Genomic DNA, 22,893 nt, shown 5'->3' with positions numbered 1-22,893 from the left:
CCCACCCTCATCCCCTCCCGGCCCGATGGTGCATGCAACCTGACAGTTCCCCTGTTGTTTTGGGAGCAGATTCCCAATCTCCACATATGCCCTTTTTGAGAAGTAGTTTTCCGTTAACATGTGCACAGGAGAACACATGTACAGCTTTCTGTTAGTGAAGAGTTAGGGTGGCAGGATAGGGGAATCCTGACTGACCAAGGATATTGAGTTTCTGGTAGGAATAAGGAAGAAATTGTGTGCAGTTTTGGTCTCCTAATTTGAGGAAGGACATTCTTGCTTTTGCAGGAATGCAGCATAGGTTCACCAGGTTAATTCCCGGGATGGTGGGACTGACATATGATGAAAGAATGGATCAACTGGTCTTATATTCACTGGAATTTAGAAGGAGGCACATAAAGGTTGATGAATCTCCAGCGTGACCAAGTGTATCCTAGGATATTGGGAAGCAAGGGAAGAAATAGTTGGGGCCCTGGCAAAGATTTTAGTTTCTTCCTTTTTCATGGGTGAAGTACCGGAATATTGGAGTGTGACTAATATTATACCTTTAAGTAGAGCAGCTAGAAAAATCCAGTAAACGACAGACCAGTGAATCTAACATCAAGAATGATTGTTACTGACGGGGTTTCTGAGGATTTGTTTGTGTGAGATTATCTAAAATTTGATTTCTGACCAAGAAGATTGAGGATTGAGCAGTGGACATTGTGTTCATGGAATTTAGATAGACCTTTGACAACATTCTGCATGGTAGACTAGTGCAGAAGGTTAGACTACATGGGATCCTGCTTGAGAAAATTTGCTTGGTTGTAGGTGACAGAGTGGGTATGCTGGGACTGTTACCTCTGGAGTGAGATTGACTGAGGGATTGGCCTGTTTCTGTACTGTGTAACTATGAATCTATGTATAGTTTGACAATTAAAACCATGCCTTTAATTGTACTAGCTTGTTGGTTGCTAAATTCCTGTTGGAAGATACATGTAAAATTTGGTTGAGGATACTGTGGCTGACAGAAGAATAGCCTCATGGCTCACCACTTACACAAGAGGAATGATCATTTGAATGAGGAACCTGAAGGAGTGTCGGTAATTGTGGGGCTTTTGTCTTAAACTTGGCCAAAATGGTGGAAAAATATTTAAGAACTTAGCGAGAAAGATTATTTTTTTTAAATTCTCAATTGCTGATGTTTTCTCTCAACCTGTTATTTAATGCAGATTATGAGCTGCAGATGTGTTGTCGACATAAATAATTCTTGAAGCGTGCCATTTGATCAGATTTGTGTGTAATAGGTTGGCCTCACTGTAGTTTAAGACTTTAGTTTCCAAATTGGGGGTGGATTGCAGCACATTTCACCTTGTAAAGAAAAAGCACTTTGCCCTAATTTTCTTTTGAAACAGACTGCAGCATATTCAATGTTGGTCCTTTAGCTAAATGGTAGAGAGGAAAGGCTAGACAAGTGGCTGAAATGTCAATGGGGAGCACTTTGGGACCAACGACCATAAATCTATTAAATTAATTATGGGAAAGGATAGGACTAGGCCACAAGGAAAGTGCTGAATCAGGGAAAGGTTAATTTTGATGGCATTGACAGATGCTTGCAAAAGTTCATTAAGAGAGGCTGTTATCAGGTAATGGGACATCTGGCTAATGAGAGGTTTTTAAGAATGAGATGGGAAGAGTTCAGCATTTATTTTTTGTAGTGAAGAGCAAGATTAGGGGACCATCGCTGACAAGCTCGGGCCAGGAAAAAGGTGGTATATGTTTGTCACAGGCAGCTGGACTCTAGCACATCCCTTAAGTTAAGTCATAGGAGCAGAAATAGGCCATTTGGCCCATTGAGTCTGCTTTGCCATTCGATCTATTTTTCCCTTTCAACCCCTTTCTCCTGCCTTCACCTCATAACCTTTGACGTCCTTACCAATCAAGAACCTATTAATCTCTACTTTAAAAATACCCAATGGTTTGGCCTTCACAGCCATCTGTGGTAACAAATTAAAAAGGATCACCACTCTCTGGCTAAAGAAATTCCTCCTCATCGCCATTATGAAGGTTTGCCCTTTTATTCCGAGGCTGTGCCGTCTGGTCCTAGGCTCTCCCTTTATTGGAAATGTCCTCTCCATATCATCCCCAGGATCATTCTGGTAAACATCCTCTGGACCCTCTCCAATGCCAGCACATTCTTCTTCAGATATGGGACCCAAAACTGCTCTCAAGATTCCAAATGTAGCCTGATCAGCACCTTATAAAACCTTTGCTTTTATATTCTATAATCCTCTCTAAATGAATGGTAACATTGCATTTGAATTCCTTATTGCCAACTCAGCCTGCAAATTAACCTTTTGGGAATCTTGCACCAGCATTCGCAAATCCCATTATATCTTCGATTTCAGAATCCTCTTCCCATTTATAAAATAGTCTCTGCCTTTTATTCTCTATCAAAGTGCAAATCCTTACAAGGAGTGCAGTTCTTTTGATCATAGCTGCACAATGTGGGTAGGTAGAGAAGAGTCTGTATAATCCTATTCGTACTGGATGATGCTGTTGATAGATAGCTTTTGTGGGTGTAGAAATAATCTACTACGCTACACATTGTCGTGTTGCTTTTGTATCTATTTAAGCATTAGGGCTCTGTTTCCAGCACTTTGTTTTAATCACAAGGAAGATTCTGCCAATGCTGGAGCAACTCAGTGGGTCAGGCAGCATCTCTGGAGATCGTGGACAGACGACACTTTGGGTCGGGACCCTTTAGACCAGTGGTTCCCAACGTGGGGCATACGCCCCACAGGGGGGCAATTTGATTTTTAATGGGGGCAATTGAGCGCGACTGAGGAGGTCTGGGTCCAAATTTTCGATTTTTATTTTTTTGGATTTTCCATCAGGTAAACATATGTAGTTTATGTTTCAGATGTTATTTTGAGTAAATAATTTTTTGGGGGTAAAAAAAGGGGGTGGGGGCATCAGGATTTTAGAGGTGATTAGGTGGGGCATGGCCAAAAAAAGGTTGGGAACCACTGCTTTAGACTGATCTTATGATGCTGCAGATTACAAGCGTTAAAAATAATTAAAAGTGTATTGATTTTTTAAAAATCTAATAGTCTGGAAAAGTCTGTTAGTTCAACAGCACGAATGATCTGAGGTTGCTGAATTGTCAAAGTGTAACTATACTTCAAAGTTGCACAAAAAAGTCACATCTGCCAGATTTTTCCATAAGCCATTAGGGGAGCTATATTCGCTTTTATCTGAAGATACCAGATAGTGCTCATAAAAATAGAAACCTGGCCCCTGTTATTTTAAAGGGAGCACATGAAACAAAAGAGCCAGATGCCGATCCATCTGGCTTTCCAGACAATTGGATATTGAATGATTGGAGTTTTACTATCTTGCAGTACAGTTTTGAACATTTATCTTTTGGGGAAAGTCAAAACTTTCTGTTTCTGAAACCTATCCAGCATTGGCAAAAAGAAAATGCATATGTACAAGGACTTAGGGGAAGGGCGGCACCCTGTCAAGTTGTCTTGGATCCTAGACAAGGAATGAGTGTCCATAAGGCACAACAGATTGACTGGAGAACCTTTGTCCAACCTGGTGTTGGAGCTTCGCAAAAAGAGTGGACTGCTGAGAGCATATGATATGGAATAATTTAGAAAAATAGTAACCTTTTTCTAATTATATTTACATAGTGGAAGTTAGAACATTGCATGCATTAATAACTTGTATATTAGTATGCTTTCAATCTTGGATTCCAGTTTCTAGACGAGAAGGGTAAAATGAGCCTAGCTGCTCAATTTTGTGCTCAACTGCAGTCAAATGATTCCAGCTGGGCATGAAACCTGCTGTCTTCCAAGGTTTATGGAAATTTGCAGTGCAGTTTCCTGAAAAATATCTTTAAAATTGCAACATTGTCTGACTATGTTTGGATCAATTAAATAGGATCTAAACAATCTTGTGCATCCTAACTAACCATACTGAAGAATCTTTAAGAGTATAGTGGACGAGGCAGGAAGTTGCAACAAGAATGTTCAGTCATAAACATTTACAAATTTGGCTCAGAAAACAAAATAGAATGATTGATTTTTTTTTTTAAAGGAACCAAGAGGCATAATTTTTTAATTTGTTACTTTTAAAGGTTCAATAAAATTGGAAGGAATTGGGCAATCACAATTGCAAGTATTATTATTACTCTGCCATTAGAGGGCTTCTTACACTAGAATGTATAAACTTAAATGGCCTGGCAAATCTATTTCCAAACTTTCACCTACCCATTTGTGTGGTATGTTGGGTGATATTTACATGTTATGGAGGAGCAGGGAATTTGTGGATGCATTTTGATGCCATTATCCAAACTGCACGTAAATAATGGTAAGGACTTCATTGCTACTACGAAATCAGTCCAATATTTAATTTGTTTAGAGTAATTGCATTGTTCCAGAACTTGGAAAAGTTATTTTATTTTTGTTTGTAATTCAACAAGAAATGTGAGATTATGTGGGAGGGAAATTCACATACCTTTCTTTCACATAATATTTTACTATGAAATGCTGGGTACACCTAAATTTAGACAAAAAGCGTGCATATCAAAAGTAGAGCATTTTGAAATTATTATTGAGTTCATGGATAATTGTGCTGTGTGGTGGACTGCTTTCCAATTTTTGACCCACCGAGCATTTAGTTTTACAATTGTTGTTTCTGATTACCCTATAATTCTCCAGCCATGAGCTCCTTACCAGTTTCCATTTTCTTTTATGATTCCAGTTATCTGCAGGTTTGCCTGAAGTTACCAGTTACGGGTGGAATAAAATTGCTTTGTGTTGTCCACCTTGTGATTCCTTGGAAATCCAAAATAATTACTTCCAAGCTCTCAATTGTAACACAGTAGGAGGATGATTAGCTTATAGATTCCATACTAATTCTAAGACCAGTGCACACTGCTTTAACCATCCCCACCTCACACCCCGTGGCCTTTCAATTTTTCCCTTTCAGGTTCTTCTATAGCTCTCTTTATCAAAGTAATTTAATAGTGACCTGACAGTGCATTCCAAATGCTAACAACTCAGTTTTAAAATAAAATATACTTGTCTCATCTTCGGTTATTTCACCATTCGCCTTCGTTCTAGATCAAGGTCCCCAATCTTGATCTGTTTATAAGTGGAAACAGTTACTGTATCGGATGCCTTTGCAACTTCCTTGTATGGGGAGAACAAACCTATCCTGTTAACCAAAGACCTTCTGTTCTCTTCATAGTTTACCATGCCTCCAAATTCTGTCTGCAAATATGAAAATTATATATCCTGTGCAACTAAATACAAATTATTTATACAGGTGGCTCCTGCAATCCATCTGGAAATTTGTCCCTACAGAACTCACATATCAGTACCCCAAAATTTGAGATGCGGAATAACATTCTCATGGAATTTATGTAGGAAGGAGTAAACGGATCAGTACAATTTGGTTTTTCAACTTTTGTTGATACACGAGGAAGTAATGTGATCACTTTACAGAAAAGTTGCAATGTGTCCTGATTTATAGGAATGCCACCCCCTGTAAAATAGGGATTGTCTGTATATATTCCAACAATTGGAGGCCTCATGTTTAAATTAATTGCTCCACTGTCCTCTGTCCTCAGTTCAACAATCTTTCACTCCATCACACCTCTCTTTAGATTCCCTTTTTGTTTACTGCCAGTCTTTTTTTCATACTTGGTGTCTCGTCTTGTCAGTCATCTTGTTTTAATTCCTATCAGAACTTCCTGCAATCAGCTTCGTTCTCACTAAGGTTAGTAACCTGATGCATTTCATATGCCTTTTCTTCCTGCCCTTTCCTATTGTAAATTGCTCTCTTGTTTTCATCGTCCATTGAACTGGCTTTAATTTCCATATCCTACTCCTTTATGGGTATGTACCAAAACTGTAGCTGAAGTATTTCCAGCTTCAAAACCTTCCATTGTTCAGTTATGTCTGACAATTTGACTCTACCCATGACAGATCATTTCACATCCCATTGTAATGGACCCTTTTTAGATGAATTGTCTGTCAGAATCCATTATCATTTTACTTTGTACAATAATGGATGCTTCCAATGTGAAGGGAATTGTGTCAATTTGCACACTGCGTGTTGCCTTTCCCTCCAAATCTGTTCTTTTGATCTTTCCCTCATGGGTTGCACAGTGAGTGTTCCTCTGGGACCCAACAGGGGTATTGTTGAAGTCTTGCAATATTGGCACAACATTAGATTTCTTCACCGGGTGCTTATTTTCTTTGGCAATAGACCAGATGAATGGACAATGCAGCAAACATATTAACATCAGTGTGAAATTAATGCAATTTTTTTGTATTTTCTGTACTTTGCTGGAATGACACAGCCTGTCAGCATTTGAAAAAATAAAATTGGTCAGTTATTGGGCCTTTTTAAATCCCAGCAAGTTCACTATCAGTTTTAACTTAAGCATATCAAAATACTAAAATGGGATAAGGTTGACAAGTGATGTTAGTTGTTTGAGAGATTCCACATGATAAATTGCTCAATCGGTTGAGAAATTGTGGTTGGACTCACTTAGCAGCCAACCTAAGTATTGCCAGTTTTTCTGTTTTCATTTTAATGAAAAACTCTGCATCTTTTAAACATTGTGTTTAATCATTTCAAAAGCAGTCTTCCTATTTTCTCTCCCTGCAGCAGCTGCTTATAATTGTTCTGCCATTCCTAATTACATCCCCCAAATCCACCTTTTTTACCATGTCCCATCATTACCACCCCCTCCTCCCTGCTGTTTAGCTTTCTGCATCATCCCTTTTATCATTTAATCTTCTCTGTTTTTGATCACTGAACCCTGCTGTACCATGCTGGGTCTTCTAACTTTTCCAGTTCCCGCCCAAAATGTTAATTCCCTCTTCTGCCATGTGCCCACTTAGAGTAATAGTTCTAATATTCTGAACAGATTAACTTTCGATTCCTAGATTTGTTCAATTGGGCTATCACTTTTAGTCTATTCCAAGTATTTCAGAATTTTGAAAACCTTTCCAAAGCATAACTATCGGTGGCCTCCTGCTGTTCGATGCAAGTGTGGGTAAATTCCTGTGTCCTGTCATCCTTTTTCATATCATTTCTCTGCAAGATCTCTATGTAGAAACAAGGAACTGCAGATGCTGGTTTACCAAGGAAAGGCACAAAATGCTGGATGTAACTCAGTGGGTCAGGCAGCTTCACTAGAGAACATGCAATAGTTGACCTTTCAGGTCGGGACCCTTCCTCAGACTAAAAAAGTTACAGGACCCAAAACTTTACCAATCCATGTTCTCCAGCGATGCTGCCTTACCAACTGAGTTACCAAAGCATTTTGTCTTTCCTTTTTTTAATTCTTTTTATTTATTTATTTATTTATTAGAAGTAGACATATTATAAAATGTAGTTACATATTATAATAAAAAAAAATTTTCATATACATCAGTCATACATTATTAAAAGTTTCCATTATCAATTACTTCTGCTTCTAGTGTTTTTATTTTTTGTAGAAAGAGGGAGAAAAAGAGGGTAGAAAGTTACAAATAAAAAAGAAAGAAAAAAAAAACACAACAGAAAAACAAGGGAGGTGGAATGGGTTACCTGTAATACGTCAATGGAGATAGGTTCGTAGGTTATAAAATATAGCTTTTCATCTGTTCCTGAGTTCAAGTTTCAGTTGGGTCCTCGTGCTGTGCCCAGGGCCGGTGCTAGGAATTGCGGGGCCCAATTAGAAAACTGATGGCGGGGCCCCTACTCTAGAAAAGTAAAAATTTATGTATGTTTATATTTCGTGTAGTTTCGGGAATTTTAAGGCAAGCTGGTTGGTGATTGGATGCACCCCCCTTAGAGACAGCGTTTGATTGGCCGCCAAATAAATTTGTCAAATCTGTAACAAAAATCGCTGGTCGGTGCGAACTCAGTGGACTATCTGGTTGTATCTCCAAACTAATCTGGTTGTATCTCCAAACTAATCTGGTTGTATCTCCAAACTAATCTGGTTGTATCAACCAGACTATCTGGTGGTATCTCCAAACTAAACAGTATAACATGCAGGTACATTCATTTAAAATTAAATTCAGTGATTATTTCACATGATTTCTCACTGTGTAAAGCTCAATATCTGACCAATTTCTGTTTAACACGTTTGGTCTGCCGTGAGCATTTTACGTTGCATCTCGTTGCATCTCCCCTATTCCTAATCGGCCACAATTCAGATAATAGTCTACTTTCCTGTTTTTGCCACCAAAGTGGATAACCTCACATTTATCCACTTTATACTGCATCTCCCATGCATTTGCCCACTCACCCAGCCTATCCAAGTCACCTTGCAGCCTCCTAGTTTAGAGGGGTTTAAACGGTTTAGAGATGTTTAGAGGGCTTCAGGTGTGTTTACAATTGTTTAGAGGGGAATAGAGGGAAATAGGGGGGCTAGAGGGGGTTTAGAGGTGTTCATAGGGTCCCAGAGGGGTTTAGAGACATTATAAGCCCCCCGTGAGAAATTGTAATTCTCTGAAATTGAAGATAGACATAAAGCTGGAGTAACTCCGCAGGACAGGCAGCGCAGCGACTCTGGAGAGAAGACCCTTCTTCAGACCGAACTGAACTCGCTTCGATGAGAGTACTTGTGATTGTCTGAAGAAGGGTCTCGACCAGAAACACAACCCTCTCCCCAGAGCCGCTGCCCGTCCCGCTGAGCCAACTTCAACTTCAGAGCCAAACAAAAAACACAGAGTGCTGGAGGAACTCAGCGGTCAAGGCGGCTGCCTCACCCGCAGGGTTTCTCCAGCATTTTTGTCTACCGCTAAACGTCAATGATTCCGGGAATGCTGAGGCAACAGGGTGATAGAGAGGGAGTGGGAGAGCTAGAGAGAGACAATATGGGGAGCGGGAGAGAGAGCGCGAGAGAAAGAGGGAGGGAGGGAGTGAGCAAAAGACAGAGAGACACAACCAAAGATCCGCTATAAGATCTTTGGACACAATGTGGGTCGGTAGGTGAATGACAAACCTGCACACCAGGAAGAAGCCCCTTCTCGCGGTCCGGGGCCCTCACTCATGATGGTGAGTTAAATGAAATTCTCAACGTGTCATCGATCTACATTCCTCAGTAAATGTAATTGTGTTTTAAACAAGTATTAATGACGCCGCGTGAATTTTATTCAAAGGAACACGGTGTCATTAATACTTGTTCAAAACACTATAACATTTACTGAGGAATGCGGATAGATGCAGATTCATGACATTGCATAACAAGGTGTTAAGTACTTACCGTTAAGATGTGCTAACAGCACTAGTTAACAAATCGTTTGTGTATGATGGCCGTGCAGCGGTTGTTATGCATGTTCGTTTAAAAAAATCCGGATGGCGATTTAAAAAAATCTTTATTTAACAAAGAGAATTCGTATTTCCGTACGAAATACTGAACATTAGTGCGGGGCCCCGCTTAGGCGCGAGGCCCAATTGGGAGCAATCGGTCAAATCGGCTTAACGCCGGCCCTGGCTGTGCCAATCTATCCCTTCAGATAGTTAATGAATGGAGCCCAAATTTTATGGAAAAGATCTTGTTTGTCCATTAAGACAAGTCTAATTCTTTCTAAGTATAGGGTCCCCGACATTTCCGTAATCCACATTTTAATTGTGGGGGTTGTAGCGCCTTTCCAAAATTTTAATATTAATTTTTTCCCGGTTATTATACTGTAGTTGAGGAAATTTATTTGGTTTGTTGTGAGTGTTAAGCTTTGTTCGGATATTCCAAGTATTATTAATTTTGTGTCTGGGTCGAGTTTTGTATTAATAACTTCTGAAGTTATTTCAAAAATATCAGTCCAGAAATGTTTAAGTTTTATACAGTTTGCAAACGTATGTGTTAAATTAGCCTCTAGATGTAGACATTTATCACAAATAGGAGAGATTTGTGGGAAGATTCTATTTAGTTTTATTTTAGAGTAGTGTAATCTATGTAAGACCTTGAATTGTATTAAAGTATGTCTGGCATTTAATGAACATTGATGTATTTGTTGTAAACTTTCGTCCCACATATCTTTCGTGATAGGGTGGCCTATTTCATTTTCCCATTTGTATCTATATGGTTCGGTCGGTGGTACCTCATTGTTTAGTAGGGTGTTATAAATATAGGCTATTAGTTTTTCAGTATTAGGATGCTTGTTCAAACATTCATCAAGAATTTCTGATTCCCTATTCCTGTAGACTTGTGTATTAGCTTTAACATAATCTCTAATTTGTAGATATCTGAAGAAATTATTTGAGTGCAGTCCATAATTCTGTTGTAACTCTTGAAATGAAAGAAAAGTACCTTTCCCATAAAGATGTCCTATATTTTTGATTCCATAATTTTTCCATTGTGTGAAACCTTTGTCCATAAAGGATGATTTGAATAAAGGATTATTTACAATGGGAAGGCAGAGTGGTATATTATTCAATTTTAAATCTTTTTTTATTTGTTTCCAAATTCGTATTCCACTATGTATTATGGGGTTTTCTTTATAGGTTTTTTTGTACAGTTTTGTGGGGGAATCCAACTCTAATTCCATCCACCATGTAGGTATGTTGCAAAGCCTACCTGAAGCGTCGCTGAATATCTGCCGCTGAGGTTGTGCGCGATTTTGGCGCCGTTTAGAGGGGGCGGGTTTAAAACGCGATTTTCTCTAAGCTGTTCCAATCGAAAATGTTCAGCCTAGTTAATTATTAACGAAAAATCGCTGATAGACCCCGTCGCAAAAGCTATTATTAGGTTTAAAGGCCTTGAATAATAGTTATAGTAGTTTAAAAATCAATCTTTAAACCCGCGACCGTCAGCAACCGCAGGGTCTCATAAAGAAAATAGCAGAAGGTAGGTTGTATATTTTTACATTCAAAAGGGCTTCTAAAGATCCTTTTATACAAAATTTAATATTGCGAGTAGCTCAATTTGGGCCCATTATATCGCGCAGTATTTTTCTCGGCATTTGGGGCACAAATCTACCGCAATGTGAACGTTCTAAACCAGCGCGTTCCACAGGGACCCACTGGAAAGCTGATTTAAATGGGCATTTATTTACAGCAATTGAACACTGAATTCCTTCCATTTGGCCTATAAATTAATGTAAATGAGATTTAAAAATCATGTTTTATTGTGAATTATTTGTGAATATTATTTGGACATTTAGGCTATTTAAAAATGTTAATCATTTATTAAGAAATGGATAGATGTTTAGATCTAGTAATTGAAGTCTGAAATTAGCTACAATTAGGTAACTAACTAATTATATGCTTTAATTTCAGGTCATCCAAGTAAGATTATTTTATATTTGTTTCAGAATGCTTCAATCTATGATAACTGAAAATTTCATTCAGTTCTCTTAATTTTTAAGAAAGTTATGGGCTTTTGACTGTTCACGATCACAACTTTTTTGTTATGTCCATAGAAAATCAATAGGGAACAAGATGCTCATTTCCGAGTATGAAAATGGCCATAACTTTTTAAATACTTGAGATATGAAAGTGAATTAGATGTCAAATTAAACTTATTTTTATGCTTTATCAGATGGGATAAATTACAGACTTGATTTTTAAAATCTCAAAATTTTGTAACATTGCTACACCATGCCCGTCACTTTAGCCTGCAGGTTGTTCTCCATGATATCTATTCAACTTCTTGGAGACCACAACTCAATTTACATCCACCACATCTACGGTCAGTGCGTTCCAGATGCTTCTCCTCCAGTTCCTCATAATTCTATTTTCCCCTTTACTTCCACCTGGCACCTGTCCTTTGACTGCTCCAAAATGAACAGCTGCAAAGTCCCGATTTGTGCATGCCTTAAACTGTTTTCTCAACCTGCTCTTTCATTTATTTGTGTATTCGTATTACATTCCTTTATATTCAGTACTCTATTGCCTCTTATGCATATTTCAAATTTCTCTGCTTTAAACTTTGTCCATTACACCAGCCTTTTTATCCAGCTACAATCAAAATATCCTCTTGAACAATACTCTGCGCTCTGTATCTTTCCCTTTGCTCTGCCTATTGTACGGAAGTTTGACTTTCAGATTTCCACCTCTCTGGGAAAACAAATTTAAATTCTTGCCAACAGCACTTGCGAACTTCCCAACAGGTTCTCAGATTTGTTTCTCTCCTTCTGTCCCTTACCCCTCGTTTCTTCTGTAGCCCAGCAATGTATTCTCTCGCGTGCATATCAACCTCCAGTTCTTTTGCCTTTAACAATCCTAGGGTTTAAATAATCTGCCACTGCTTCTTTTGTACGTGGACAGAAACCAGACGTCCTGGCAGAAATCCACAGAGCATGGAGAGAATGTGCAGACTCCTCACAAGCAACTTTGGAGATCAGGATTGAAGCTGGACCCTGGAGCTCTGAGACAGCAGATCCAAGCACTGCACCGTATCACTCCAAAGCAATTATCCTCCTTCCTACCCTCCTTTCCTGTGCTCCATATTACAAATTTTAAAGCCTTAATTTGATGCACAGCTCTACCATGTATATTTTATTCAAGTACATGACTTACAATTTAAGTCTTGAATGCTCAACTCAACTTACTACTTGAGTGTGAAGTAATATAGCTTTGTCAGACTTCAAAGGTTTAAAAGCAATCCAAATAATTGTGAATATCTCGTAAGAATATTTAGGTATTATATTGTGTTACATTAAATAATGCGAGTTTAGCAGGAGGTATCTTCAGTAATTCTAGATTTATTTTCTTTTACCGTGCATTCTCGCAAATATTTTTCCACTTTGTTTCCTGTCAAGAAAGCCATGAGACATTCGAATAAAGTTCTAAATGGATTTACTTCTAGGTTACGACTTCATTCTTCCACTGGTCACTTTGATTTCCAAATCTGTCTAGTATTGGAGTCAGGCTATCACTAGCTCTATTACATATTCAAGAATTTGGAAACTTTTCCTATAGCATCTTCCATATGGTTAAACAAAGGCATCAATTCTTCATGCCTTTATAACTGTAAACTTAAATTCTTGGCATTGTTTAACTGAATCCTTCCATGGCTCTAACTTCCTTCCTGTTGCATGATGCCAAAACTACACACAATGCTCCAACTGTGGCTTATTGAGTGGGAAACTATCCAAAATAATCAAAGCCTAACGGTGACCTTTTGATGCCCTAAACATGCCATTTGTGAACAGTGATATTCTTGCACATGTGAGTGAGAGGTTGCCTGCGTGTTGTTGCACCTGTCTTCAGCTTCTGCTATGGGTTGTGACTGCAGTTTAGTTTAACTTGAAAGTATTTGAATAGATTTTGACACCCTCCCTTAAATATTTTACTTCCTTTGTGTGGAGATTCAGCCAGAATGATGCTTTCCACTCCATTGCAATCTCGCAAATGTATAAAATTTCAAACAGTCAAACCTCTAGTTTCAGGACCTCATTCTTTTTCATTCATTCTGTCTGTTTATTTGAAAGATTTTTGAGGCCCTAAGAGATAGATGGATGTTCAAGATTCCATGACACTATTTGAAGAGCAGGTTCTTGTTCTGTGTCAGAAAAACACGAGTCTTGTTCAGTGTTCATTCCACAGTGAACATCTTTCAACGATTGGTCACTTTGCTCCAGGCCGTCGCACAACCTGCTCAAACGTGGTCCATAGAATTTATTCCAGTGAAAAAATAAGAGTAGCTCCTTGCTGTGGAGGCAGAATTTGGATGACTGGCAGTAAGGATTCTGACACTACCTTCTGTAGACTTGGGGGCCAAACACTTCAATGGTTGGAATCTGACCTCACACAAAAGAAATTGGTGTAGTCGTTCAAAGCCAAACACAGCAACCCAAGAACATCACTACAGAAGTACCTCAGAAATATCCTAGTTTTCTACTGTTTCATTAGTGACCACCTTTCCATGACGACCCATTAAGACAGAAGTGGTGGGAAGGTTCACTGAACAATGTTTAATGGCATCTGCACCATTCGAGCAAGTGAGACAATCCATGCTTACGTACAACAAGACCTTGACAACATTTGGGCATGGGCTGACAATTGGCAAATAGCATTCACTCCAAAACGTGACAAAAAATTGTACACCTTACACAAAAAGTGAGTGTGTGGAATTCTCTGCCTCAGAGGGCGGTGGAGGCCGGTTCTCTGGATACTTTCAAGAGATAGCAAGATAGGGCTCTTAAAGATAGCGGAGTCAGGGGATATGGGGAGAAGGCAGGAGGGGGGTACTGATTGGGGATGATCCGCCATGATCACATTGAATGGCGATGCTGGCTCGAAGGGCCGAATGGCCTCCTCCTGCACCTATTGTCTATAAATCTAATTCACAAGTTTTGACATCGATTGACATTACCATTACCACCACCATCAACACCTTAAAAGTCACCAGCAACTTAGCTGGACCAGCAACAAACACTGCGGTTACAAGAACAGATCAGAAATTGTATGTCTAGATGCGGGTGAGTTGCCTAATGACACTCAAACACTTCCAAAGTTTAAGGGCACAAATCAGGAGTATGATGTAATGTACTTTGATAGTCTGGATGAGGTGTAGCTCCAGCAACATTCATATTCATCACAATCCAGGACAAATCATCCTGATTGATTGCTGCCCTATCTGGCACTCTATTCATTCACTCTATCGCAGTGGCTGCAACAACAGCATTTGTAAAATGCTCTGCCCAAGGTAGTCTGACAACTCTAGTCCCAAGAAGGACAAGGGCAGTAGGCTTGTATGAACACCACCACCTGGAGGTTACACATCATGTTGGCTTAGAAGGAAGGACACAAAATGCTGGAGTAACTCAGCCAGTCTGGCAGCATCTCTGGAGAAAAGGAATAGATTACCTTTTCGGGTGCTGAGTTAATCCAACATTTTGTGTTGATCTCCAGAGTTGAAACGATTGTGTTGAACAGGGGGTTGAAACCTGGTTTCTGGCATTGTAGGGTGGTGTGTCTACCAGCTGCACTGTGGTGCAGCCCTATTAACCTGCACAGAGCCACGATGGAAGGAAATACTCAGAGCCAAGTCCCTCCAGAAGATGTCACATATTCCTTTCCTCCAGAGATGCTGCCTGACTCGCTGTGTTACTCCAGCATTTTGTGGCTATCTTCGGTATAAACCAGCATCTGCAGTTCCTTCCTACACGGATTAGCTTAGAAGGATATCACTCTTTCATTCATTGTTTCATCTAAATCCTAGATCTCCATCTCCCAACAACAATTATGAGTACCTTCATAAGAAGGATTGTGGTAACCTGAAGACAACACCACAGGGGATGGATTGATAAAATGTTCACCTTCCCAGCAACAACTATATCCTGAAAAATATTTATTTCATTGTTTTCAAAAAAGGTTAAAATTCTATCTATGCTAACAATTATTCAGTTACAAAATGATTACTTTTATAATTACAATTTTCCAGCTGAAGAAATTGATGTTGTGCATAAGGTGTTTGCCAGTATACTCCTGACAATCTGAGCAAAAATCAGTGAGAAACTTCCTATTTCTTTCCCATGGGAGGAAGTGTTTTACTGCTCTACTGTTTTTGCAGGTCAGTGCTCATACGGGCGATTTAAGTGGGAGAATCATTCATGTTTGCAAGCAATTCCAGTTGCTTTATACCCCTCATCTTTTGCAGTGACCTGTCTATCTGAAATTGGTACTGGGTGCCATAAAATTTTATCATCATGGGAGAGAATGGGGATCTAAACGTAACCCTGGTCTGACCTTCCCCATATTAATATTTTTTAACCAGCTTTAGTGAGACCTGGTAGATCAAGAATGGAACCGGTGCTATTTTTGTCCCTTGTGGCTCAGAGTTTTGTCAAATGTTACACTTTCCCACCACAGTGAGCAGTTCTAAAGGAGAAGCTTTGATTAAAGTGGTGTATGGTGACGACAAGGGGGAGACTTTGTACTTTTGCCAGGTCTATTCATTGGAGTCACTTTTGTTGTTTTAATAATGCATTTTTTGGCCACCAGGTTTGAGAAGTTCCCGGTTGCTAGTTGTACTTGTTTGTCTCTTGTGATCAACCTTGACCAGAATAATACAGTTCTAATGTTTTTTTAGCTATGAACGTGCAAATACATTTATTGAGAAGAAAAAAGACCTAAGTGATAGCTTGGCTGCTTGAGAATTTGAAATGTATACATTTTTAAAAAATCAAGTGTGCACTAAATAGTAATGTGATAGATAGGGGTAAGAGTAGGGCACTTGGTTTTGCAAGTCAGTTCTCCCATTCAGTATCACAGCTATACCCTTCTGCACCAATACAATTTGAATATTTTTGTATTTGAAAATCCATCGTTTGGTGTTGAATTGACTGAGTGAGCAACCATATCCTTCTGGGATGAAGAATTCCAGACATTTGTCTTTGTTTGAATCAACAAATCTCTCATGAGTCTTTAATGGTCAATTGTTCGTTCTTGACTTGGCTGTGAAAATATTCAGCAATTATCCTCAAAATTTCCTTTTTAATTTTGTTTCAATGAAATTGCCTCATTCTTTAAACTCCTTTGAAATGTAATTTGAAAATAAAACATTGTAGTTGCTGGAAATTAAAGCAGGAAGAAGTGGAATTTTTCAGTTTAGGCAGCATTTGTGGAGTGAAACAGTTGATGTATAAGGTTAATGGTCATTCATCAGAAACGTCTTGTGCTTTTTGGCATTGTCTAAAACTCTAAATTACCATTTAGTTTCTTTAGTTTAGTTTAGAGATACAGCGTGAAAACTGACCCTTTGGCCTACCGAGTGCACTGACCAGCGATCCCCGCACACTTACACTATCCTACACACACTGAGGACAATTTCCAATTGTACCAGGCTGATTAACCTACAAATCTGTATGTCTTTGGAGAGTGGGAGGAAACCGGAAAACCCACACAGGTCACGGGGAGAATGTACGAACTGGCTCTGTAAGGCAGAAACTCTACCGCTGCGCCACCGTGCCGCCCAATTGGACAATCGCACAGTAACTGAACCACTAATGAATGTTAATCTTGCAAAGGGAAATATGTTCTTCAATCAGTTCTTGAGCTTTCATAGTACTCCCTGAAAGTCAAGTATATGCTCTTCAGGTGTAGGCTCTCGCCCTGGCCCTGTATAATTAAAGCAATATTACTTAAATTTTGAATCCGTAACACGAGGCAAAAAATTTGCAATCCTAATTCCTAATTTTGGTTATTTTTTGCTCCACACCTACCTAATGTCTAAGCAAGCTCCGGAAGGATTCTCTGGATCATATTGTGAGATCGAGCAAATTTAAGTATATGGGTTAAATTAAATATGGTTTAGCTTTTGAATTCCTGTGTGAAATAAATTGTAGGTATGTTGCAAAGCCTACCTGAAGTGTCGCTGAAAATCTGCTGCTGCGAGTGTGCGCGATTTTGGCGCCGTTTAGAGGGGGCGGGTTTAAAACGCGATTTTCTCTAGGCTGTTCAAATCGAAGATGTTCAGCCTAGTTAATTATTAACGAAAAATCGCTGGAAGACCCCGTCGCAAAAGCTATTATTAGTTTTAAAGGCCTCGTAAAATAGTTATAGTAGTTTAAAAATCAATCTCTAAACCCGCGACCGCCAGCAACCGCAGGGTCTCATAAAGCAAATATCTGAAGTTAGGCGGTATATTTTTACATTAAAAAGGGCTTCTAAAGATCCCTTTATACAAAGTTTAATATTGCGAGGAGCTCATTTTGGGCCCATTATATCCCGCAGTATTTTTCTCGGCATTTGGGGCACAAATCTACCGCAATGTGAACGTTCTAAACCAGCGCGTTCCACAGGGACCCACTGGAAAGCTGATTTAAATGGGCATTTATTTACAGCAATTGAACACTAAATTCCTTCCATTTGGTCTATAAATTAATGTAAATGAGATTTAAAAATCATGTTTTATTGTGAATATTATTTGTGAATATTATTTGGACATTTAGGCTATTTAAAAATGTTAATCATTTATTAAGAAATGGATAGATGTTTAGATCTAGTAATTGAAGTCTGAAATTAGCTACAATTAGGTAACTAACTAATTATATGCTTTAATTTCAGGTCATCCAAGTAAGATTATTTTATATTTGTTTCAGAATGCTTCAATCTATGATAACTGAAAATTTCATTCAGTTCTCTTAATTTTTAAGAAAGTTATGGGCTTTTGACTGTTCACGATCACAGCTTTTTTGTTATGTCCATAGAAAATCAATAGGGAACAAGATGCTCATTTCCGAGTATGAAAATGGCCATAACTTTTTAAATACTTGAGATATGAAAGTGAATTAGGTGCCAAATTAAACTTATTTTTATGCTTTATCTGATGGGATAAATTACAGACTTGATTTTTAAAATCTCAAAATTTTGTAACATTGCTATAAATTGGCTAAGATCTGCATTAATTGTTTCAATAAAAGTGAAATTGGGGCAGTGAATATTATGCACAATGAGTTTTTAAGATGTTTCTCTTTGCTGCCTGACCTAGCTAGTGTTTTCTTTTCAATTTTTTCAGATTTCCAGCACTTGCAGTTCTTTGATTTTGTTTAGTCTTAGATGACACGAGTCCTGGATCTAAATTTTTATTAGCTTCACTGGTGACATATGGTTAAATTCAAAGAATCTGATACTTGCTATTTTCAGTAACAAAATAAAATGATCTGACTTTGACCTGTGCCAAGTCCATCTGAAAAGTGCTTGACATTGACTGGAAAACTTGTAACGTATCTTGTTAATCGGCACTGTCACACATACACACTCATCTGTTCTATCTTCCACCCAGCCAAGACGCAGCTTAAAATAGCAGGACACCTAATTGAAGAACTCTCTAAGGGCTGCAAATATCCTGCAGCTATTGCAGCGATACAAAAGTAAATTTCTTGTACTTTGATATTCAACAATAAATTCCATGTCTTCATTTGGCTTGGGTATTATATCTGACCATCTGTGGATGATTGGAAAACTCATTGCTAATTAATGTATATAATAACATCCCCTATACAGGTCCTCCCCAGGTTATGACAAAATTCTGTTCCTGTGAGCTGTTCGTAAGCTGGACAGTTTACAGGTCGCAATTGCGAGTTAAAAAAAACGAGTTCCCAGGCAGCAAAATATACTGCAGCCTCGCAGCAGCCAGCGAATCCAACCAATCTGTCTCCCAAATGCTTGCACGTACATCCAGGGTGGATACAAGTTAGGCCTTCCTCACCGGAGGAGGACTGGCAGTGGAAACTGACGCCTTAAAGTGAACTGACACGGAATACTGTAAATCATTTAAGTGATGTAGATGTAGTTGGTAGGACCAGTAGTTATTATCTGTAATAATTACCTCTTCACTTGTGTTGTTGGAATAGTCCTAGTGCAGTAAGGGGGTCCAAGGTTTTGACCTAGCAATCATTAAGGAAAGGCAACATATGTAAGATAGAATAGTTTAGAGACACAGCATGAAATAGGCCGGCCGTTCAGCCCACCAAGTCCATAGTGAACAAAGATCACCGATAGACTATTTCTGTTATCTCACTTTCACATCTTACACGCAAGTGGCAATTTACAGAAACCAATTATCCTGCAAATCTACACTTCATGTAGGAGGAAACTAGAGCACCAGGAGAAAATCCATGTGATCACACAGTGATCAGGGTGGCATGGTGGCGCAGCTGGTGGTAGTTGCTGCCTTACAGCACTTGATCCCGGGTACGGGCGCTGTCTGTACAGAGTTTGTATGTTTTCCCCATGAGCTTGTGGGTTTTCTCCGTGATCTTCGGTTTCCTCCCACACTCAAAGACGTACAGGTTTGTAAGTTGATTGGCTTGTTTGTGTACTTGGTGTAAGTGTAAATTGTTCCCAGTGTGTGAAGGCTGTGTTAATGTGCTGGTCGGTGCAGACTCGATGGGTCGAAGGGCCTGTTTCCGCACTCTATCTCTAAGCTAAACAAAACACAGGATGAACGTACAAACTCTGCATGGACAGCACAATGGTCAGGATGGCACCCGCGTCTCTAGCGCTGTGAGGCAGTAGCTCTACCACTGTGCCACTGTGCTGTTCTAAATGGCGATAGCATGAAAACCTAAGGAGCGTAGGAGGAAAGTTCTGGAATTTTTGCAAAACGGCAATCAATCTTTGAATCATTGAATAAACTCAACTTTTGACTCGACCCCTCCCCGTCACACACTTCCCCCCCCCCCCGTCACACACTCCCCACCTACCATCACACACTCCCCCCCCCCCCCTTGTGCGGCCCAGAAGGACTGATGATCGCGTGCAGCATTCTCTTTCAAGCTTTTGCTGCCGTTACCGTTGGCAACCCCAACGCAATATTCCACCACTCACCAGTTTCCCCCAACGCAACTCGTTTCCACCACTCACCAGTTTCCCCAACGCAACCGTCTCCCTCTCGATGGCGGCGAGCAGCATTCTCCTCCAAGCTTCTGCTGCCGTTACCATTGGCAACCTCTCTTTCAACGCCCCATTGTGATGTCATTGTCGCACTCGGTAGCATGTGTAAATGAGAGTCTATTGTGATTGGTAGACTGCAAGATGGCATTGTGACATCATCACTGAAAGCTCGCTCAGAAGCCGTTTTGGGCTTTTTTTAAACTTTAAGCATCAATAACTTTTGAAATATAGCATGAGATCTGAAGGGAACTTGATTATGGTGTGGACGGGAAAAAAACGAGTAAGAATGTGGAAATTTTTCAGCGCTGCCGTGTAGGATTTTGACGAAGATACAAAAAACACACACACACACACACACACACACACACACACACACACACACACACACACACACACACACACACACACACACACACACACTGAGATGAACTTTGCAAATATAGAAATACAACTGTCTTTTCTCAAGTGGAACGTTCCTGGGATTGTCAAACCCCTTCAACTACAAATTCATGTTTTGCTGATTCATTTCACAATCCAACATGTGAGCCATTGAGTGGGAACCATTGAGTTAAACCTAAAATCACCAAACACTCACCAAAAGCTGTATTTATATCATTCAAAACCCATAAAATGTCCAGGTTTAAAAAAAGAAAACCACACTGACTGTAAACTTGACCTTTTTTTATCTATTTAAGCTTCGGATAATGGCCAGCGATTTCAGGAGACTTGTTTTGCGTTCGCACTGACGCCGCAACAAGTTCAACAGATTAGTAATTCAATGTAAGTAATCATTATTCTTCTTACATAGTTTTGATTGTTGGAATGGAAAAACTCGAGTGACTGAAGTAAATATATTGCTATTTAAATATAAAGGTTATAGACCAAACATTCAAAATATCAGTTTTAATATATTGACTGCTATTATTCTTGGACTACATTTGGCCATGGTCTCCTTAGAATGGGAGGGGGTGGGGGAAGAAATATATTTACGTTCAAGTTGAATATAATTTTGCCTAAGAATACATTTAAGTGGCAAGTTATTTTAGACTGTTTTAATTCAACTATTTAAGTTTTAAATTGTCAGTTTATGAATGATTTGCAATGTTAAATTAGTCACAGAGACGACAAAAGTTTGTATGCACTTAGCTAAGTTAGGATCCTCTCATTGTAGGAATAGGAGGACCCAGTTAGCTCCTCCTGCCTGTTGCTCTAGTCAGTGAGGATAATTTCTATCTGATATTTAAAATGCCCCATCTACCTAACATCAACTGTTGCTTGCAAGAGTTCCCAAATTTCTACCGTCCTCTGCACATAATGGTTTCCCAACTCCTGAGAGGCTTGGCTGCAGTTTTTAGATGCATTGTAGACTGAGAATAGTTGCAGCAAGAATAGTTTCTTTTCATTTGCCCTTCATTAGTCTCTTGTAGCTTGAAAGCTCAATTAACTCGCCTTAAACTTTCTAAATTTTAGGTTACACAACCATAGCTTGTGTGATCACTTCTCTTGATTTAAACCCTGGAAACGTTATCATTTTGGAAACATTATACTACATCGATTCCCATGCTCAGAATTATTTTTCTCTTCAACTGTAGTCTAACAAAAGCTTTGTATGGATGTGGCATATCATTTCTTGGAGCCCACTAGCTTTCAATTACAAAGGCTCGATTTCCATTAAAAAGTTGTTTTCAATTTCTACACCCATTTGACATTTTAATGATCCATGTGCATTGAACCCAAAGCCTCCTTGAAACCACATTGCTTCCAGATTGTCACAATTTATTACACTTTCGAGGTCCAAAAATTATGACCACTCTAATAAAAAAAATTGAAATGCATTCACTGCCATTTTGGTCATTCACAAACTAATATCTCAGAATTTAATATTTCAATCCATGTTGCTTTAAACCACCCCTATTGTGATATCATTGGCAAACTTTGAAACTTGTATTCATCATATCACTGTTATATCATTCTCCTCCTTGACTTCTCATTATTATCAATCCCCCTCTCACTTTTAATTGCTGGCTTTGGTTTTTATGTGTGTCATTTCTGTGTGTAATAACTTTGCTTTAATTTGAATATCAACTCACCCACCCTCATCTTACAAGAAAAAAACATTCATTACTTCATTTTTAATTCTCCAGTTTGTCAGCACCTTGGTCTGCAGGTTATTTAGCCACAGTTTACCCATTTGCAATTTCAGTCTCTTTATCCAAATATTTTTTTGGGTGAATTATTGCTGGAATTCAGCCAAGGACTACATATAAACATCTACCATGGAGTCCTGAGCCATTGTAGCAAATGAGGCTTGACTGACCCTCAGTACATAACAATAGTGGTACTTTGTCTGCTTTTGATTTCTAAGTGAAAGCCAAAACAATCTTTTATGTTGCAAAAATACTGATGTTTTTGATTTCATGGATCTGATCTCACTTCTGGAGTCAAACAATAGTCAAGTGATATATAGCCTTGGATTCAGTTACTAGCTTTGAGTCCTAAATGTTTGCGTTTCTCCCATAACACACTCGGACGGCTAGCTATGTTAAGTTTTGTGCACTA

General features: G+C 39.1%; 1 protein-coding gene across 3 annotated transcripts in view; it reads left to right on the top strand.

The window, feature by feature from the left end:
• Positions 1 to 22,893, top strand: part of pias1 (protein inhibitor of activated STAT 1) — a 131,007-nt gene that overhangs the window by 69,824 nt on the left and 38,290 nt on the right. For all 3 annotated transcript variants that reach the window (XM_033050383.1, XM_033050385.1, XM_033050384.1), the window contains one exon: positions 21,030 to 21,114. In XM_033050383.1, the coding sequence (XP_032906274.1) occupies positions 21,030 to 21,114 (85 nt within the window). The remainder of the gene's footprint in view (positions 1 to 21,029; positions 21,115 to 22,893) is intronic.

Source organism: Amblyraja radiata, chromosome 34 (genome assembly GCF_010909765.2).
Source record: "Amblyraja radiata isolate CabotCenter1 chromosome 34, sAmbRad1.1.pri, whole genome shotgun sequence".
Taxonomy (NCBI): Eukaryota; Metazoa; Chordata; class Chondrichthyes; order Rajiformes; family Rajidae; genus Amblyraja; species Amblyraja radiata.
This window is presented reverse-complemented; position numbering and strand designations above follow the sequence as displayed.